The sequence below is a fragment of the Felis catus genome, chromosome C1 (genome assembly GCF_018350175.1).
Source record: "Felis catus isolate Fca126 chromosome C1, F.catus_Fca126_mat1.0, whole genome shotgun sequence".
Lineage (NCBI taxonomy): Eukaryota > Metazoa > Chordata > Mammalia > Carnivora > Felidae > Felis > Felis catus.
Window position 1 is genome coordinate 170,379,869 of NC_058375.1, and position 20,058 is coordinate 170,399,926.

Sequence of the window (20,058 nt, forward strand, 5' to 3'; positions counted from 1 at the left end):
TCAAGGGGGGCGTCCCCTGTGTGGCTGCGTGTGCCCTTCTGTTGGGCTGAGCCACATTTGCTGCGGGTATGCTGGTGGACTAGGTGAGAGACCCAGCCGTAGCTGCTGTGGTCATACTTATGGGGGGACGGTTAGCTCCTGGCACAGCTGGCTTCAAGACTTAGTTCCTTGCTGGCTGTCAACCAAAAGTCTCAGTTCCTTATCACTTGGATCTCTCTGTAGGGCTGCTCACAGAATGACAGCTGGCTTCTCCCAGAATAATGATCAGAGAGAGATACAGATGTAACAGCAATATCTATTATGTAATCTAATGTCAGGCAGGACACACCATCATATCCACCATTTGTTGTACCCTGTTACAACAATGGTGTGAATACGTGAGGTAATAGTCACTGAGGACTGCCTTGGAGACTGGCTACCACCAGAGCTAAGTATGGGTTACACTTAGGAGGAACAATCTTCTGAGGTAAGAGAAAGCAATCTCTTTGTCAAGATCTAAAGTGTAAGTAATGGTTGACCAAATGAAGAGTAGCAAGCATGTTCCAAGCACAGGAACCAGCACAAGTTCTCTTAGACTCTGAGATAAGAGAGAGCCTCATCCATTCTTAGAAAGGAGGATTTCAAGATGGAATTTTGAGTGTTTGAAAGGATTGAGACTTGAGGCTGGAGAAGGCCTCAGAGTTCCAAATTCTGTGTATCATCTGTCAGGCAAAGGAATTTGGACTTTATCCTGAAGGCAAAGCAAATGCTCTCAGATTTATGCAGACATACGATTTAACTAGTGTTACATTTTAGGAAAGCAACTGGCCACCTAGAATGGATAGAAGCACAATTAGAGGAAGGGAAGGCAGATAGAAACCTGATACAGTCATTCATCTAAGAGAAGACGGCTGCCTTATTTAAATAATGGTAATGTGGTTGAAGGGACTGGGACCAACCTTTAAATACAAAGTCAGTATTTATATATAAAGTCAGTATAACTTGACAATTGTTTAGATGTGGGGAAGTAAGACAAAGAAGCCCAAGTTTCTGACATTCAGTTGGCAATTGAGTGACTGTACCATTGAGTGAAGAAGAGAACACTGAGGGGAGGAGTTGATAGGGAGTAGACATCACCAATCTGTAGCTGAATGTAGGCCTAGGCCTCAGGAGAGGAATTTGGGCTGAAAAAGGTAGATGTAAATAATCATCATATCAACGATAGTTGAAGCCTTCAGTGAGAATGAGCTTGTGGAAGAGTGAGTAGAGAGACAAGATCAGGGCCCTAAGGATGATCAAAGATAGAGGAATGTGTAAACCAGTTCAAGAAGCTGCAGCTACAGAGTAAGAAAAAAGCAGGAGAATGTGGTATCATTTATAATTGTATTTAAATAATTGTGAAAATATTTCTTCTGTGCTGTGAATTCTCTGAGGATTGTATCTTTATTCTTGCATGCCCTATGACATTTAAAACAAGGATGACACATAATAGGTATTTGACTTAATATTGCCAATTAAGTGAATAAGTCAAAGGGCACATGGGAAAATGGACCAAGTGCTAATTGAGAAAATCATTATTTGTCAAACCAAAGAGTATATTCTTTAGGCAATAGTAAATCATCAAAGTCCTTTCAGCAAGGAACAGTGTAATCAGACAAATGTTTTTGTAAATTAACTGTGGTAGCAATGAAAAAATGGATTAGTTACGAAAGATAGTACGCAAAGACCAGCTCGGTTATTGTAATAGGCAAGACAGAATTTAGGCACTAGTCTAATTGGTCTTGGTCCATGGTACACCAGCAAAGAAAGAAGGCGAGTATCACTCTGGGAAATCTTAGGCACCTGGTGGATGATTATGCCAATGCCAACATAGGGAAGGTGAGAAAAGGAGCAAGTTTGGGGGGGAATAACTCCGATTTTAATATATTTTAAATGTTTACATGACATCCACGTAAATATCTTCACTGGGCAGTTGGTAATACAGGTTTTGAATTCATAAGGGAGGTTGAGTTGGAAGAAACAGGTTTAATAATTAGGCAACAATAATAGCTCGGGTAAGCATAAAGAACACAAATAGGGGCACCTGGGTGGCCCAGTCGGTTAAGCATCTGACTTCAGCTCAGGTCATGATCTCACAGTTTCTGAGTTCAAGCCTCACGTTGGGCTCTGTGCTGATAGCTCAGACCCTGCTTCGGATTGGGTCTCCCTCTTTCTCTGCCTCTCCCCCACTTGCGTTCTGTCTCTCTCTCTCAAAAATATATAAACATTAAAAAAAAAATTTAAAGAACACAACAAATATTGCAATGAAGTGATTACTCTGCCTTTGCGGATGAAACCTCACCAAAATCAATTTGGTCAATAAGTTTATCTTCCTTTCTTTAATATTTTAAGTCTAAAAACTTTGAAATGTTTCTATGGATAGAAAGGCAGTACATGAATTTTAATTTTTTTTCTTATTCGCTTTCAAAGGAAAGAAGATTCTATATGATATACTTGCCTTTGCCAAAGAAAGTGTTAATTCTCATGTTACCACACTTGGACCTCAAAATTTTCCTGCCAATGACAAGGAACCATGGCTTGTTGATTTTTTTGCACCAGTAAGTTATTTTTATCTGTCAAATGTCAGTGTTTCAAATTTTCTCTTGTCACAGCAAAAAGACATTTGCTATATAATCTTGAACACTAGAATTGTGTTACTCAATTTTGGCCACTATCACATATTGCTTCTATGAGAGCAGGGCTGTACTTGCCCCTCTAGGGATAAAATACACACACACACACACACACACACACACACGATTTACCACTAAGTATGATTTATCTAGCATATATTGATTGTTGCAGAAATGTGGCTTTTTGTTTCATTTAGCTCAGCGCTTATGAATATTTTTTTCTTCCGTAGTGGTGTCCACCATGTCGAGCTTTGTTGCCAGAGTTACGAAAAGCATCAAAGCATCTTTATGGTCAGCTCAAGTTTGGTACACTAGATTGTACGGTTCACGAGGGACTCTGTAACATGGTAAGGCTAAGTATTAAATAGTTATTCTAATCAACATTTTTATAAAATAGTTTTTAAGTTAGACTGACAAAAGCTGTCTTTCAAATGTATATCTACATTTAGAAGAGTAACATTATTTGAACAAATAATTTCAACAAAATGATATAAAATTATGGTTGGATTAAAACATGAGTAGACAACATAATTGAGTGAATGTAGACATGGTCTTATTTATCAAACTTGGGAAAATATTGTTTATTTGATAAAATACATGGTCATTCAAGTATTTAAAATCTTTATAATTTTTGATGTAATATTACTTTTGGCAGTCTATAGTTTTATTCTAGGTTTTCTTCATAATTCTCTTCTAAGTGTAGTTAGTAGCTAGAAATTTTAAAAATGAACAAGCTTTTTGAAACTTTTGTATACATAAAAATATGTTCTTAGGTTAATTAATATTCTTCATTCCAAGAATAACTAGAAATTATATACCTCATGATGAAAGTATATAATACCACTTATAAAACATACTTGGAACAAGTATATGAAACCTAAATCAAATCAAGCTGTGACATCAGTGTTAAGGAAATCTAATGATAGAGGAACATGTTAAGTGACACCATGGGCATGAACTCTTCAAGTCCCAGCACGTAGAGGATTTTACAGGACAAACACCTAATTTATTGGACAGATGACATTGAAAAGCAGAAGAGATTAAAGAGACTCAAAAGACATATCCTTCAAATGAAGTGTTTAGGTCTTCGTGTTTGGATGCTGCTCAAACCAAGTGCAAAAAAATGAGCAAGCAATAATTGGGGCAATTTGAACACTGACAGGGTATCTGATAATTATCAGGAATTGTTCATTTTTAGATATTAAAATGACAGTGTAGTTGCATTTCAGGGAAAGTCCTTATATTTTAAATAGACTGAAATATGGATGAAATGATAAATCATCTGGAATTTGCTTTAGAATAATCTTGGTGTAGGGGCAGAGTTGGAAGGGAGAATAGGTGAAATAAGTGTGGTGAGCAGATGATTGTAGCTACAAGAGTACTTGAGAACTTATTGCTCTCTGATTTTGTGTGTATTTTATTTTATAAGATGAAACTTTTTTAAAAAGATAGAAGAAGAGAAAAGAGGGAAAGGGAAGGGAAAAGAAAACAATAGGTTTTAAAAACATAGTAGAAGTTAATGTAGGGTGAAATTTTATGGCATCTGTGTGAGGAGTAATCTCTCAGTCCACACACACAAGGTAAAAATTAATGTGAATGATTTTAACTATATTAAATGTTAAAACTATTACCAAAGAAAAAGACACTATGAAGTTAAGACAACTATTTGTAGTACTTGTAACTGATATTTACAGTACTATTTGTAGTACTTGTAACTGATAAAGCATTAGTGCCAGAATATTTCAAGGCTACAAATCAATTTTTTTAAATAGACAAAATAAGAAAGTTTGTAGACTTTTTTTTTAGAAAAAGAATTCCAGCGTAAAAAATGTTGCATTTCACTAGTCATCAGGAAAGTACAAATTACAGCAATCCATCAAATATACAAAAATTTAGAAATCTGACATTATAAGTATGTTGATAAATTATCCAGTCACACAGTGTAATATCATAGAGCATTTAAACTAGGTCTATCTTTACCAGCATGGGTAAGTCTCAAAAATACAATGTAAGGTGACAAAAACAAGTGCATAATAGCTTACAGAGTATGACAGAATTACAGAAAATTTTTAAGTGCTCAAACATTTTACTATACTGCCCAGGGATACATAAACATATCGCAAAGGAGGAAAACATCAGTAGAATGGACATATACTTATTTGAGGACATCGATTGCTCCTACTTTCATGAAGGAAAGCAAATAGGATCAAGAAAAAAGACCTTCTAGTAATACCAGTGTGATAAAGAAGTTAATCTTCCTTAAATATAGGGAAGGGGATGTCTGGGTATTTGTTAGATGATTTCTCTCTTCATTCTGTTTGAAATTTAACTGAACTATGTTTAAACAATAAGGCCTTTGGTTTTGAATGTCTTATATGTGACTTTGAAAAGATGCTAAGCAAGATACAAACTTAATGTGATAAACAATAATTATCTTAATTTGAATTCTTCTAGTTTTTCTTTTTATCTAAACTATTAAATATTCTTTAGATAATTGAGTAAAATGTAAGGATTTAAAACTGTGGTGTCAAATTCACCTGCAGTAGAGGCCAGGGGTCATTACTCACTAATGAGTAATTAGTTGTGGAGAATAGACTAGAAACTACATGTTTAAGTGCTAAAAAGATTCCCAACACATGCTAATCAATCACTAAGTAGATTAACAAAACAACAATTATATCTGAGTTATTTGAATTTACACTCATTTTACAAATTTTGATAAATATTTCCATTGTTTTTCCTAAAATTATTTTTTAATCCTAGTCAATTTCAGAAAATTCCAATTTTCTACTGAGCGCTTATCAACTTTAAGGATGCAAAGTTTAGCTATAGTAAATTCACAAGATAGCCTTGTTAACTTTTAGAAAAGTTAAAACTTCAAAGAAATGCTTCCTTGGCCAGTGTTGATGTTACTCTGAGGAGGAACTTACAGTATTTTGTACTATAAAAACTACCTTGAATGATGAATAAAAGATGACCATATTCTTAGGAAATGAGTCACAATTCCTTAAAATATGGTTGTATACACATTATTATCCTTGCTCCTTTGCTTCCTTTATTTTCTTCTAGACAAATTGGAGTATTATGGTTTCAAGAAGACTCAAGCCAGAGATTAGCCTGCTCTTTACAGCCTTATCCTCTTGGTTCAGGAGTCAAAAGGGCCCACACTCATAATTAGCCTTGCTCACTTTTCAGTGTTTCATTGCCCGTGGATTCTGTGGCTAATGGAGTAGCTATAAAAAGGGTAATTTATCAGTGCAACTGTAAATCCATTTTCTTTGCCAAATTTGGCCAGGCTAAAATTTTGCAATAACCCAGCAATTTAGCAATGGACTTTTTAAATGTTGTTACTTAAAAGCAAGCTGGTTATGAATTTGAAACCAATAGGTAAAATGCATAAAACCTTTCATTTGTATTCTCATTCCTAACAGTATAACATTCAGGCTTATCCAACAACAGTGGTATTCAACCAGTCCAACGTTCATGAATATGAAGGACATCACTCTGCTGAACAGATCTTGGAATTCATAGAGGTATTTTAAATTAATTTAATTTATAGTATTGTCAATTGTAGAGGTAATTTAAATCATTATTTTGAAACAGCGAGCAAGTGAGGGAGGGGCAGAGAAGAAGAGAAAGAATCCCAAGCAGGCCCCATGCTGTCATGGCAGAGCCTGATGCAGGGCTTGATCTCTTGAACCGTGAGGTCATGACCTGAGCCAAGATCAAGAGTTGGACATTTAACCAACTGAGCCACCCAGGGGCCCCTAAATTTTTTTTAAATAGTTTTTCATTTTGTGCTGTATTATTTATTATTATTTCCCCAGTGAAGCTAACACTTTTGTTAATATTACCCCATCATTGTAGACTAAAGCTTTGTTAAAACAGTATTTGGAGCAAGTGAGCTGTTAGGGAAGTTGTGCAGTATCTCCATTCAGACTGTCAGGAAAATAGAATAGTAGGCTTTTCAGTAATAATTAGAGGGTTATTTCCAAACCACTCATTGGTTCTAGAATAGAACTATATGGCCTTTGTAGACATCTAGGCACCTCTAAGCTTTTGTCCCATCTCCTGTCACCTTAAATACAGTTGCCTCTTTTCCCTACCTAAGATGATTTTAATGATACATAATAGTAAGAAAATATACCTTGATTTCAGAAGATTAATGGGCAAAGTCTAAATTAATTAGGAATCATTTGTCCTTTTTAAAATAATTCACTTTAGATTGTATTTTAAATATAAATAAATATATTTTGATTCTTCAGAAACAGGAATTTTGGGGGGCTTCTGTGTGTCTCAGTTGGTTGAGCATTCGACTCTTGATCTCAGCTCAGGTCATGATCCCAGGGTTGTGGGATCGGGCCCCGTGTTGGTCTCCACACTGAGCATAGAGACTTCTTAGGATTCTGGCTCTCCCTTTGCCCCTCTCCCCCACTTGTGCTCTCTCTAAAATTAAAAACAGAAACAAAAATAAACCAGGAACTTTTCTAAGTGATAACAGTTTGCCAAGAATGTATCAATACTTTTTTATATCAGTTATAATGAAAGTTAAATTCTCTTTAGGATCTTATGAATCCTTCAGTGATCTCCCTGACACCCACCACTTTCAGTGAACTAGTTAAACAAAGAAAACATGATGAAGTCTGGATGGTTGATTTCTACTCTCCATGGTGTCATCCATGTCAAGTTCTAATGCCAGAGTGGAAAAGAATGGCCCGGGTATAGTACAGTAGTTTATTTAAATCTTAACATTTAGCATTAATGTGTATTTAACAGAATTGTTTTAAAACGGAGATGAATTCACCTCTAGATTATCACTCCCAATAGCTTTAATTACACCACTTAGATTTCAACTCTGTTTCTGTCTGATAGGTGAATGGTATAGAATAATCTACCCTTACTTTTTCCTGTGTCACTTGTTTGGTATGTATCTGACCAAATTTCTGCCAAAGTCAACCCAAAGATCCCTTTATTTTCTATTAAAATTTTTCTACTCATTTATTTTTAGAGCTTAATACAGTTTCTTCACAATATTGTGGGACTTAAAAAATAGCTTTGATCAGTAAAACATTTGGAATTTTAAGATTTCCTACAAATAGACATAGTGTTGTAAATCATGAAAGATTGGGGAAAAGTTATTTCAATATGAGAATGGAAAATGAAATCAACTTTTATATTTCTAAGAAAAAATGAACAAACGGAAGAGTTAAAAGTGATTTCTAGTATTTAACATTTAAGATAATACAATTTTGTGCTCTTCTCAGTAAAATTTTTAAATTCAGGCATGAGTCAGTGTGCTGCAATGCATGTCTATTTGAAAAATAACTCTTTGAAATACCATTGCAGAGGTCTTCATTAATTCCTAGTTTCTAACACTTAAGTTTTAGAAATACTTCATTTCCCCCCATAAGGTACATGTACGAAATCTGTTATTTAATCTGCAGTAATTGTAGTAAGGTCTTAACTGCAACATTACATTTTCAGTTCATTACTATATATATTCTGTTATGTTTTAAACCCTTACCCATTTTTATTTGGTGAAAATCACTGGTAAATAATATAAGAACCATCTCAAAATGATGATTTTTCTATTGTAAACATAGTTATGGAGGTAGTTTTATTGTAATCACTTTGATCTATTTTATCTCTCCTTTTTCTCTTTTATAGACATTAACTGGACTGATCAATGTAGGCAGTATAGACTGCCAACAGTATCATTCTTTTTGTGCCCAAGAAAATGTTCGGAGATACCCTGAGATAAGATTTTTTCCCCAAAAATCAAATAAAGCTTTTCAGTATCAGTAAGTGTTGCCTAAAATTTAAAGACATTTATTATAACCACTTATTTAGACAGTTAAAATTTAAAAGTTATCTTAGAGGCTTCGCCAGAAGAGCATGTAACTCTTGATCTTGGGGTCATGACTTCAAGCCCCATGTTGGGTGTAGAGATAAATAACTTTTTTTTTTAAGCTTATTTATTTGTTTATCTTAACTAAATAAAAGTTAACCCAACAAACATTTTTGGGGAGTCCACCATGTTTTAAGATAGTGTGCTAAGGAGAACCTCAGAAGATGAAAAAAAAAAGAATTGAACAATCCCAATGTTCATGAAGCTGGCACTCCAGTATAGAGGAAGATAGAGGAAGCACTAACATTTGTTAAGTCAGTGTTTGGTTTCAGGTACTGTACTTGATCCTTTGCTCACATTATTTCCACTGGTCCTCACATATACCCTGAGAAATAAGAATTACTACCCTTTCCTACTATTACAGATAAGTAAACTGATCCACAGACTTTCATTAACTTTCCCAAGTCACACTGCTGCTTGGGGTTTCAGCCCAGGTCTGTGTCAGTGCCCATACTTGTTTCTATAACACCACATGGTATTTGAGGTAGACCACTCCAGTGCAAGGCAGAATATAAGGAATATTCTTTGAAAAGTAAAAACAGACCATGAATTTCAAAGAAGGAAAGGATCACAACTATGAGAGGAAATCACGAAAGGCTGCATTTATGAGGTGGCTTTTGACATGGGTCTTAAAAAGTACGTAGGAATTTGATAGACATAATAACCAGAGTAAATGTTCAGAAACTGAAGTCTCAGACATTTTGAGTTTCACCATTCCCGTGCTCCTATGGGAGATGTCCAGCAGGCAGCTAAACATTTAGGACTACCTGGAGCACAAAAAAACATCAAAACTAGAGAAAAATGTATTTGAGAAGCCATGTAAGCAGCGTTTGTAGCTAGGTGTAACTGAGAAGAGAGATGCTAAGTAGTCAGTCAAACTTTTAAACTGCTGCAATGAGATTGTTTTCTGAACATATCCAATAATAGAAAATGGTATTTACAACTTTCATATTTGCTCTTCTTTCAGTAGTTACAATGGTTGGAATAGAGATGCTTATTCCCTGAGGATTTGGGGTCTAGGGTGAGTAATTAAAAATATGCATCATTGCATAAAATAGATTCAGTGCTATTTACCTTCGTCTTATGTCTGCAGTTAAATTTACTATAAGTTTTTTAAGGCTCTCACATTTTAAACTACTTAGTAAAGAATTATAATTTACCAAGATAGGGTTGTGCTTTATAGTCATTCTTTGAAGTCAGTTTTAACTTAGAAACTTTTGCTATATTTTAGATGTTTTCCTTGGTTTCATATAATGAAAAGTAATTTTGATCCCTTGCCACAGATTTTTACCTCAAGCATCCATAGATCTAACGCCTCAGACTTTCAATGAAAAAGTTATACAAGGGAAAAATCACTGGGTGGTTGATTTCTATGCTCCTTGGTGTGGACCTTGCCAAAATTTTGCTCCAGAGTTTGAGCTTTTGGCTAGGGTAAGTCTTGTCTATCTATATAAGTAAGTTGTAGTTACATGCATGTTTTAAAAATTAGATTATTTAAAAATTAGATAAAATAATTAGGTAAAGGTATATATGATTCTTTTTTTCTAAGAAGTTTCCTGTGAATTTTTTAAAAATCCCATTTCATTTCTATGAGTATCATCTTTGTGGTAGATTTCTTCCTTCTTTATTAATACTTTTGGCTAACATCTCTATCTTGATGGATGACATCATCTAACCATTAGAGACAACTCATTTCTCTTGCTTATTCCCTATTTCCTTCCTCTACCATTACTCTGCTGCCCACCAGCCCATCACTAGATCCTGTCCTGCCTCTTAAGTGCCTTTCAAATGTGTCATCTCCTCGTCATGTCCTCTGCTAGCCTTTCTCTTCAAGCCCTCTTCATCTCTTCCAGACTTCTCATGTGTGCCTTTTAACGAGTCTCACATTGCCAGTCTGCCTTATTCAGTTCTGCCCTGCTGATCTTTCTAAAATACTGCCTTCTCTGGCTTCCTGCTAGCCAAGTTTCTTGACTTACAACCTTGGTTGCAGGTCTCTGGTGGGACCCTTCCTACCTCTTCAGCTTTATCTCTGTCACCACCCCACACCTCACAGTTCAGACACAGCAAAATACTCCAGGTTTGCTGAGCAGATACTGTTGCCTCTCTCTAAAATGCCTTTTCATTATTAGTCATCTGAATCTTTCTCTCCTTATCCTACAAAATCCAGCTACATTGGCACTTCTGTATTCTCTGTCCTTCTCAGTGTCACTTTGATGTCTTGTACTCCATTTGGTGTGCTTACACAGTGAATAAATATTTAGATATCTATCTCCTCCATAAGACTGGAGCTTCTTGAGGGCAAGGTACAGGTCTTATCTGAGTCTAACTCAGGAAATGCTTATAAAATTTAACTGAATGCATAAACAGAATACAGTCTAATTTTTTCTTGTTTCTGTCCCCATCATCCTGTTAATGACCTAATCCAGATTGTTAGCATTCTTGCTTCAGGGAGCTTTGCCTGGGCTACAAAACACTCACTTAGAATGAGAAAGCTCCAGTTTCACCAGTCTAAAGCAAAAGCTGACAATCCTAACCCATCAGGATTTTTTAGCAAAGGGACTTCAAAGCTCCTAGGTGTCATGAAAGATTATTTGTTATTGGATCATCCTTCAAATAAGTTCTTCATCTTTCCTGCTTACTTGATCTTCTTTTCCTTTTGTGCTTCCTTTTTCTCCAGTAATTCTAACAAAATGTTTTCATTCCCTTGTATACTGAAAAACTTAGCTTAGTTATATATTTTATAACACACCTATATCTTGGATATGCCAGAAAGTTATTAAATATGAAAAAGATCATTCAACAAATCCTAAGCACTAGGTGAGAAGCATTACGGTAAGTACTAGAGCTATAGAAATTGAAAGACAAAAGTTACATGTCTGAGGTTTTATTCTAGTGGGAAGATAACATGCAAATAAATACATTTAATACAGCAGGATCATTGCTCTAGTGAAATGAGAGGGGAGCAAGGACATGGGAGGAAGAAAGAGTCTTGCCAGGAAAAGACAAAAGGCTCCACCGAAAACTTGGGATTTGAGATGAGAATTACAACATGACCAGGAGTTTGGCTAGAGAGTCCTCCGAGCAGAGAGGACAGTATTTGCAGAGATGCAGGGATGCAAGAGAGTGGTGCATGTTCAGTCAACTTCACTGTTGGTCCAGACTACCAGAGTGTAAAGACAGAAGGGGAATGGCAAAAACTCAGGCTTAGTAAATAATTGAGGAGGAGAAGGTTTTGTCCTCTTTCTTTGTGATTTCATATTGTTCGGAATAAGTTCTGTATAAGCACTAGGGGAAAACTATTGGATATGGTAGGATCCATTTTACATTTTAGAAAGAGCACTTTGGATGGAACTGTACACAGGCCAGCAAGGCCAGAGAACGATATGAGAGCACCAGAAACAATATGGTGTTCCTTTATAAGCAATTGAAGATACGAGTCAACTAATGTTAAAGATAAACATTTTGTAAATTTCTCTGACCTTCAGTATAAGTGTGTTTCTGCATGCAGCTTTGCTGCTGCCCTAACCCCTCTTGAGTAAGCCGGCATTGGCCACAAAACTAGAGGCAGCAAAGGTATTTTAATTGTCCTGAAGTGAGAGATGTTATCTGAACTGGGATGAAGGTAATGGTGATAGAATGGGACAAATATAAAAGAGATAAAAGAATAGGATTTAATGTCCAATTAATTGTGGTAAGTGTGACAGAGAAAGAAATCTAAGATGGCCCTAGTTTCTGGCTTGAATGAGGGAATAGTAGGACAGAAGGAAGAGTAGGTAAAGGGACAGGATCCGTGTTAGAAATCATCTGTGCAGGATGCTTATTTAGTTGAACCAGGCCAGTACATAGGTGAGTGTGAAATCAGGGGAGGTTGGGCTGAGCAGCACATCTCGGCACATTTATATATAAAATCTCCCTTGGGAGATTGCTCACAGTGAAAAAAGTGTTCACCATAGATGCAACTGTGATTAAATACTATAATTTGAGAGGCAGGTGTAGAAAGAGGTCCCCATGCTAGAAATGAGATAGTACAGCCTGAGGAGTAAGAAAGCCAAGAGAGAATAGTGATAAATGCCAAGAAAGAAAAAAGAAAGGCATGTTTAGCAATGTCAGGTACCCATTAAGACTGAAAAGTGTCCATTCAATTTGGTCAAGTAGTCACTGCAGAACTTACAGCAGTTTCAGTGGAGGGAGCACTAAAAACAGAAGCTAGACTAAAATATGTTGATAAATGAGATGATGAGGGAGGAAAAGCAATGAAAGACTAACTTCAAAAAAAAAAGAGAAGCAAGGAGGTAGCTAGAGGAACCAGTACAATTAAGAAAAGAATCCTGTTTTGACCACATGCACATACCCCAAAGAGCATGTAAGACACCTGACAGAGAGGAACTGGAGAATGTAGGTGTCGACAGCCTTCTGCAAAATGAAGAGTGTTACCTCAGCAGGTGAGACCAGAGAATGGGAGAAGGCGTTTGAGGACAGAATCGGGAGTTTGTGGTGTGATGAATAAGGTATGGGGACCAGGAAGGAGTTTTTCTTGATAAGAGCCACTAAAAAATTTGGAAGCAATCTTATTAGTATGGAAAGGATTAAAACTTAAGTTTTTGAAATAAGTCTTTATTATTACAAAGATGTGAAAATTTTAGTATCATGTTGTCTTGTGGTTGCCAAAATAGTTTATACCACAGTGAATGGCAAACCCCACTTCTCTCTTTTCAGATGATTAAAGGAAAAGTGAAAGCTGGAAAAGTAGACTGTCAGGCTTATGCTCAAACATGCCAGAAAGCTGGTATCAGAGCCTATCCAACTGTTAAATTTTATCCCTACGAAAAAGCAAAGGTATGTATTTGGCGTTCCCGTATGTGCCTTTCTTTTAGCAGACCCAGTTGAAAAGGTTTGTTACTGGTGTGAAGGTTTTCATTAGCTTCTCCTCCCTTTGTCATGTTTTATTTTATTGCATATTACTGAAGCTTCTTTTCACATATACATCAAGTGATTTTCAAAGGTTTTTCTGTCTCAAAGTTGATATGATCCACTCCTTAAAATTTTTATACTAGTGAATTACAGAAACTACTAAAGACACATAGCAGGATGCTAGAGTAGTTTTTTCTGAGTGGAGAAGTCAACATAATTATATTCTGTGAAGTTCTATATTTTCTACTTTTATACAATTAACATATTACCTTTATTATTATTTTTTCCAGGAAAGGAAAAAATTAAAAGAATACTATCATACTTTTGAAGTAGACTAGTACCTGAACATTTGTCTTGAGGAATATTTATTAGTGGTTTAGACTGCAAAATAAAAGGGTCCATGGCTTGATCACAACTCCCTTCTTTGGGCCACTGACAATATGCTTTTTTTTTCCCTCCCAAAAAGAAAATTAGACATTTACCAATGGATCTTAAAACTCAGGCAATAACCTCTACTATCATTTATATAAATGCATATATCTTTCAACCACTGTAATTGCTAACTGAAAATACTCATGACTTTTGCTATCTTCCTGAGTAAAAGAATGATATTTTTGACAATAGAATTGTAATTAAATAAATAAGGATTTGCCATGTATTCATGTTTTATGGTAAAACATTTCAAATAAATATATTTTTTGAGAGGGAGTATCAGCTTAACATGTCAGGTTATTTATTGGAAATTATATTTTAAAATAGAGTTAAAGAAATTAGATGGATTTTAGAAGTCTAGAATTGTCAACTAGAGGTTTCAATGAAGGACTTTGATTGGTCCAAGAGGCTAATTCTGTCTTAAGAACAGCCTACGGTAAACATCTCAGTGAGAGTAAACGAGCTTATATCAGGATCTGAATTCACTTCATCCCTTTGGAATCACTAGCTCTGCTTTCTAATTCTCAGAAGAGCTGAGAAATGGGTAGCATAAGTAGGGGTCTCAGGTAGAATGATGTAAGCAAAGTATCAATATAATGAGCAGTCACAGAATTAATCTGGCTATAGAAGGAGCTCTTTGAAAAGATGATGTTACCATGTGTCTAGAGGAGCCCCGAGGACATTAGACAGCAAAATATCCCTGTACAAACTGAGACAGGTGGCATCCAGAAGACCAGACCAGATTTGAAAACCAAAGCAGAATAATGATTGCAGTTAACAGCAGTACAAACCAGGTGGGCAGGTACACACAAAAGCAAGATCTTAACAGATAGTGTGGAGTTCCCACTAGGAAGCAGGAAGCAAATGACTCCAGATCCAAAGTAAAGCTTGATATATTGACCTGCCCCCTTCACTGCTTTTTAGCCACCTTCCTACTGTGGGCAGATGAAAACCAGGAGATACACATTACTTTCTAGTGTTGTAGTTGGTCAGGATTTTAACTGTGCCAATGACATATGTATAAGATTAGAATGATTTGAGTCCTCTGGGGGATGGCTTTTCTTTATATTTTAGTTGTTTTGAATTAGAGCTGGCAATGCATTTTTTCCAAGGAAATACTTTAAACGTGTTCATAACAGTATCATATTTAAGTAAGTTATGAGTTAACTGCGTTGTAGCATTATTTCCTTGAAGAAATTTGAGTTTTAAACATTTAGAACTTTAAGGAATAATCAAGTTTCTTAGATGCAAATGTCATGTTTTGATTAGACACCTAAAAGATTATAAGAAGAATGTTTTTTATTTTAGAGAAACATTTGGGGAGAGCAAATAGATACCAGAGATGCAAAAGAGATTGCTACCTTAATATATGAAAAATTGAAAAATCTTCAAAATCATGGAAAGAGAGATAAGGTAAGGACTAAATCTAGAGCTGACTTCAGCCAGCTTTATACTGTACCTTATATTTATTAATAAACAGGTACAATGGAAGCTTCAAAAAATAGTAAAGTTGAAGTTTCTTAATTCAAAAATAGGACAGTCAGAATGTAACCTCTGTATATTGAAAAGTGTAGAAATTTGCACAAGTACAACCATTTAAAACATAGTGAACTATGGCCATAAATTATTTAGATTTTGTTAAAATGTAAATAAAGTATTGACTTGTTAGGAATAAATACACTGGAGCCTCGTAACATACTTTGCATAGCAGATTTTCTTTTGGTATAGTCAGGATGTATCAGAACCCATACTCATTTCAGCCCCTCCTAGAATTTTATCAAACAGTGCAACCTCTGCTATTCTTTGGAAGAAGTGTTCATTTTTTCTTTTTTAAGTCATTGTCATTCTAGGACATACAAACAGACCAAAGAGTCCGTGAATGCTGGAATGCTTTCTGAGTGGAACTTAATAAAATCACATAGAAGTTTCTTGGATTGTTTCCCTATAAGGTGAAAGAAGAACAAAAGAACCAGCGCATATTCTGGAGAGGGCTAGAGATGTCTGGCTTTATAGAACCATATTAGAACTGCACACTCCAGTATAAAAAGCCTTACATCCTGTATCAAGGGTTACATTTTATCCAAATCTAAAAGATAGGAAAGAGATGGTTACGATTATTTCCTTGGGTTTAGGGAACAAAAATGTTTTTCTGGTGTTTTGATTTATTTTCGCTTCCTCAAGAGGTTTAACAGTGTGACTTTTATCTTAAGTTAAACATTTGAGGAGCACCTGGGTGGCTCAGTCGGTTGAGCGTTCAGCTTTGGCTCAGGTCATGATCTCACAGTCTGTGAGTTCGAGCCCCGCGTCAGGCTCTGTGCTGACAGCTCAGAACCTGGAGCCTGCTTCGGATTCTGTGTCCCCCTCTCTCTCTGCCCCTCCCCTACTCATGCTCTGTCTCTCTCTGTCTCAGAAATAAACATTAAAAAAATTTAAAAAACAAAAAAAAAAAGCATTTGAAACAGAAAATGTTATTAGTCATAGCCAGAATATCAGAATTGAAATTCAGTTTAGAAAGGTACCAAAATATGACTGTAAAACTGTAATTGATAGTATCTGCATGAGCAGGTAAGAACTAAGAGATATCCCTTTTCCTTTCCATTGTTACATTTAGGCAAGGTATATTTCATATGGTGATCCATTAAATAATTATTTTTAAAAGATAAAGTACTATAACCAACATTTTAATGTAAATTCATACTTTTTTCTTCCAATCACTTTTACATTATTGTAGGATGAACTTTAATGATGATGAAGATGAAGAAAAAAGAGAAAAGGAATTCTAACAAATGACATCAAGAAGACCTCTTTAGGACGTTGCTGCATTCTGGGTCGGAATAAATGAACTTTGGAATTGTAATTGCACTGTCTGAATTCTGTACAACATTGGTATAAATGAAAGGTCTGCAAGCTTTTTCTGTAAAAGGCCAGATCGTAAATATTATAAGTTTTGTAGACCATGTACAGTTGTCACATATTCCTTTGTTTGCTTTGTTTACAACCCTTTAAAAAGTTAAAAATTGTTCTTAGCTCAGGGCCATGCACAAACAGGCCAAGCCACATTCAGTCCATGGGCCATAGATTGCTGACCCCTGGAAATGATACTAAAACTGGCTGGCTCAAACAGCAGCCTGCTCTGTCATGTACATATATGTCTGGGATCTATTCCCTCAAGTTTTGTGGCTGGCCTGAAAAGAAAAACTTGGCATTTAGTTACCTGTTTTAAAGATTGTGTGAAATGGATTCTGACCATAGTTTCTTTAAAAAAAAAAAACAACACACGATGTGGCAAGCAGATACCCTATTTTCATGCTGTATTATAGTGAAGACATTTTCTTTTTTCTTTCCTTTCTAAAGGTTGAAGAACTGATTTTAATTTTTCACAATTGAGAAAAAATTTTTAACAATAAATCCAATAGATTTCTACAGCATCTAGAAATACCTGAGGAAAACAATATTTATAGCTATTAACTGGGCACTGTAGAGTATCCCAAATATATCAGTATTTAGAGTTCTATATTTTAAAGATCTATGTTCATTTATTTTCTGAATTGCTTTCATAAATGTTTTCCCTGTGATAGCAGTTGACTTTTGAAGCATTGTTCTAATATTTATGGTTTTGCCTTTTGGACTTTGTTTTGATGTAGATCCTCTATTTGCCTTCCCCATAGTTGAAGTTTTTCACTCTTGTCTGATTTGTTACTCAGATACAAAAAGTGTGCAGGCTTGTTTCACTATGACTCATAATGACATTGTGGTTATTCCAATTGTTAGTTTGCTGCTGGAGGCTGCTGTTTCCAGATAAATATTGTCATAACTGAACTTATTTTTTTAAGAAAATCAATTATATAAATCTAAGGATGGGATCTTTTAATTTCTCGGTTGTTCAGACTAAAAGAATCCAAGAAGTTTTTGCTCGCATTTTCACAAAACATTGTCAGCAAAGTGCAGTAATTTAGTTACAGTTGAGTTTATGGAATGGTAAAAGTTCTGATCAAAAGAGGTCAGTGAATTAAACAACAACAGTTTTCTCAAAAACTTACTAGGATTCTACTTTTTATATTGGAAGCGTTTTATTTTTTTTTATGTTACTTTATCTCCTTCCCCAATATTTCCTCATAATTTTATCACTGTAATTTCTACAAAAACAGATTTTATTTTCAAATCTAACCCAATCCCTCATATTCTCTCCTACTTTGCTTCAGTTGTATCCTTGGAGTCCTAACCTTGGATTCCACATCATATATGTGGGCAGTTTCAGAACACCCACCACTTCTAACCTTAATTCAACCTTTCTGAATTATGATCAGTAATGGCAAGTGTCTTTCATTTATTAAATTTTCACTGCCTAGAAATCTTTCAAAATTGGCTTGCTTCTATAAGAATGTCAAAATCGAAGACCTAAAGAAGTCTTGGTAAATATTTATTGAATTAATGTACCAATTATTTGAATACCACTGTGCTGGACAGTGAAGCATATGTAGAAGGAATCCAAGGGATGGTCCCTGTCTCCCATGTGTCTATAATTCACAGTTCTGACAGTGAACCCATAAACAGGTTTAAAGGTACCTAAACTACTACCCATACATATAATTCCAGACTTACTAAGAAACATTTTAGGCAGTAAAAAAAAAAAAAAAAATTAGTAAACAATATGTATCCTGTAACTTGGTCTAAGTATGTGCCTGTGGAATTGGCTCTAAAGCCAGGGCTGCTGGTAGTCATGTTAAATAGTATATATATATATATCCTACAGTATCCATCAGGAGGCTATTGTCTACAGTCATCTCAGTGTCGAAAACAGCTGGCAGAATTAAAGGTTTTAACAGCCATGTAAGTAGAGCAGTCTGAAGAGTGCCTGATAAAACATGCCCTTACTCTCAGAAACACCATTTTTGTGTGCAGCTGGCCTTGGGTATCACAGCACCATATCTGGCACAACAGGGGAGTATATTATCAGGTATCTGTATTTGGAAATTAGATACATTTAAATATGTGACTATAGGAAATTTGGAGTTTGTGTTTTTTACATTAATGTGCTTACTTATTCCAATTACCCAAATTTTATTTAAGGTCTTTTATATCGTTTTTACTTAAAGTATATGATTAAGATAAAAAAATGAGATTATTTTTATATGGTAAAAGTTTTCCTTAAATTTTTGCATTTTCTAACAGTATTCAAAGCAGGCATTTTCTTAGGTACAGTTATCAGAATTGCTGTGTTGTTTCCCATGGGACACATTTACATTTATGTAAGTCTTTAATGAGGTAATATTTTTAAGCCATTTTAAGAGAATTTTTGTATAATTAGTCCACAGGGTTACCAAACTCAGGTAAATGTCTTAAATTAGACCTATTTGGTCCATCCTGTTAAATAGTACAAAGTTTAAATTAACAAAGTGCATTTTAAATTTTCTATAGTGATTCCTATAAGTGATTCTGAAGATGAAAAGGAAATGATCTTTGTAGTAATATGCTACTTCCACATATACTGAAACTTTTTTTTTATTTTAACATTTATTTATTTTTGAGACAGAGACAGGGCATGAACAGGGGAGGGACAGAGAGAGAGGGAGACACAGAACCTGAAACAGGCTCCAGGCTCTGAGCTGCCAGCACAGAGTCTGACGCGGGGCTCGAACTCACGGACCGCGAGATCATGACCTGAGCCGGAGTTGGACGCTTAACCAACTGAGCCACCCAGGCACCCCATATACTGAAACTTTTAAATACACCCAGATTCCTCTGGTGAATACCTTATTTTCAGTAAGAGTAATGACAGGTCAACCACCACGCTAAATAGAACTGTATTATCATATCTAAAAATGTTAGTAATTCACAACTCGAGTCTCTTTTATATTTAACAGTAGATTTGCACTTAGATTCATATCCTGTCACCCAGTCCCCTTGTTAGGAAGGAGTTGGATCCATTTTGTGAAAGGTGATTAACCCAAAGTACAGCTAGAGGCTGATGCCAGACTAGCTGATATGGTATCTTGATCAGTTCATTGCATTGTCTGATCACTTGATCATTCTTTAGTACCTGCTGTCCTCTTCAAAAAAGATCAAAAGACCTATTCAAAAAGATCTGTGCTAATGTCTATGAAAAATTTTTCCATGTTAATTACTGATAGAGAACTCTTCATTAAATAACTGCTA

General features: G+C 35.4%; 1 protein-coding gene across 2 annotated transcripts in view; it reads left to right on the plus strand.

The window, feature by feature from the left end:
• Window positions 1-17,757, plus strand: part of DNAJC10 (DnaJ heat shock protein family (Hsp40) member C10) — a 52,121-nt gene extending 34,364 nt beyond the window's left edge. For both annotated transcript variants that reach the window (XM_006935397.4, XM_045034105.1), the window contains exons 14-23: window positions 2,449-2,576; window positions 2,882-2,998; window positions 6,083-6,184; window positions 7,215-7,370; window positions 8,319-8,452; window positions 9,527-9,580; window positions 9,843-9,990; window positions 13,276-13,395; window positions 15,211-15,315; window positions 16,634-17,757. In XM_006935397.4, coding sequence (XP_006935459.3) covers window positions 2,449-2,576; window positions 2,882-2,998; window positions 6,083-6,184; window positions 7,215-7,370; window positions 8,319-8,452; window positions 9,527-9,580; window positions 9,843-9,990; window positions 13,276-13,395; window positions 15,211-15,315; window positions 16,634-16,645 — 1,076 coding nt within the window. In that variant the 3' untranslated portion in view covers window positions 16,646-17,757. The remainder of the gene's footprint in view (window positions 1-2,448; window positions 2,577-2,881; window positions 2,999-6,082; window positions 6,185-7,214; window positions 7,371-8,318; window positions 8,453-9,526; window positions 9,581-9,842; window positions 9,991-13,275; window positions 13,396-15,210; window positions 15,316-16,633) is intronic.
• The last annotated feature ends 2,301 nt before the right edge of the window (window positions 17,758-20,058 follow it).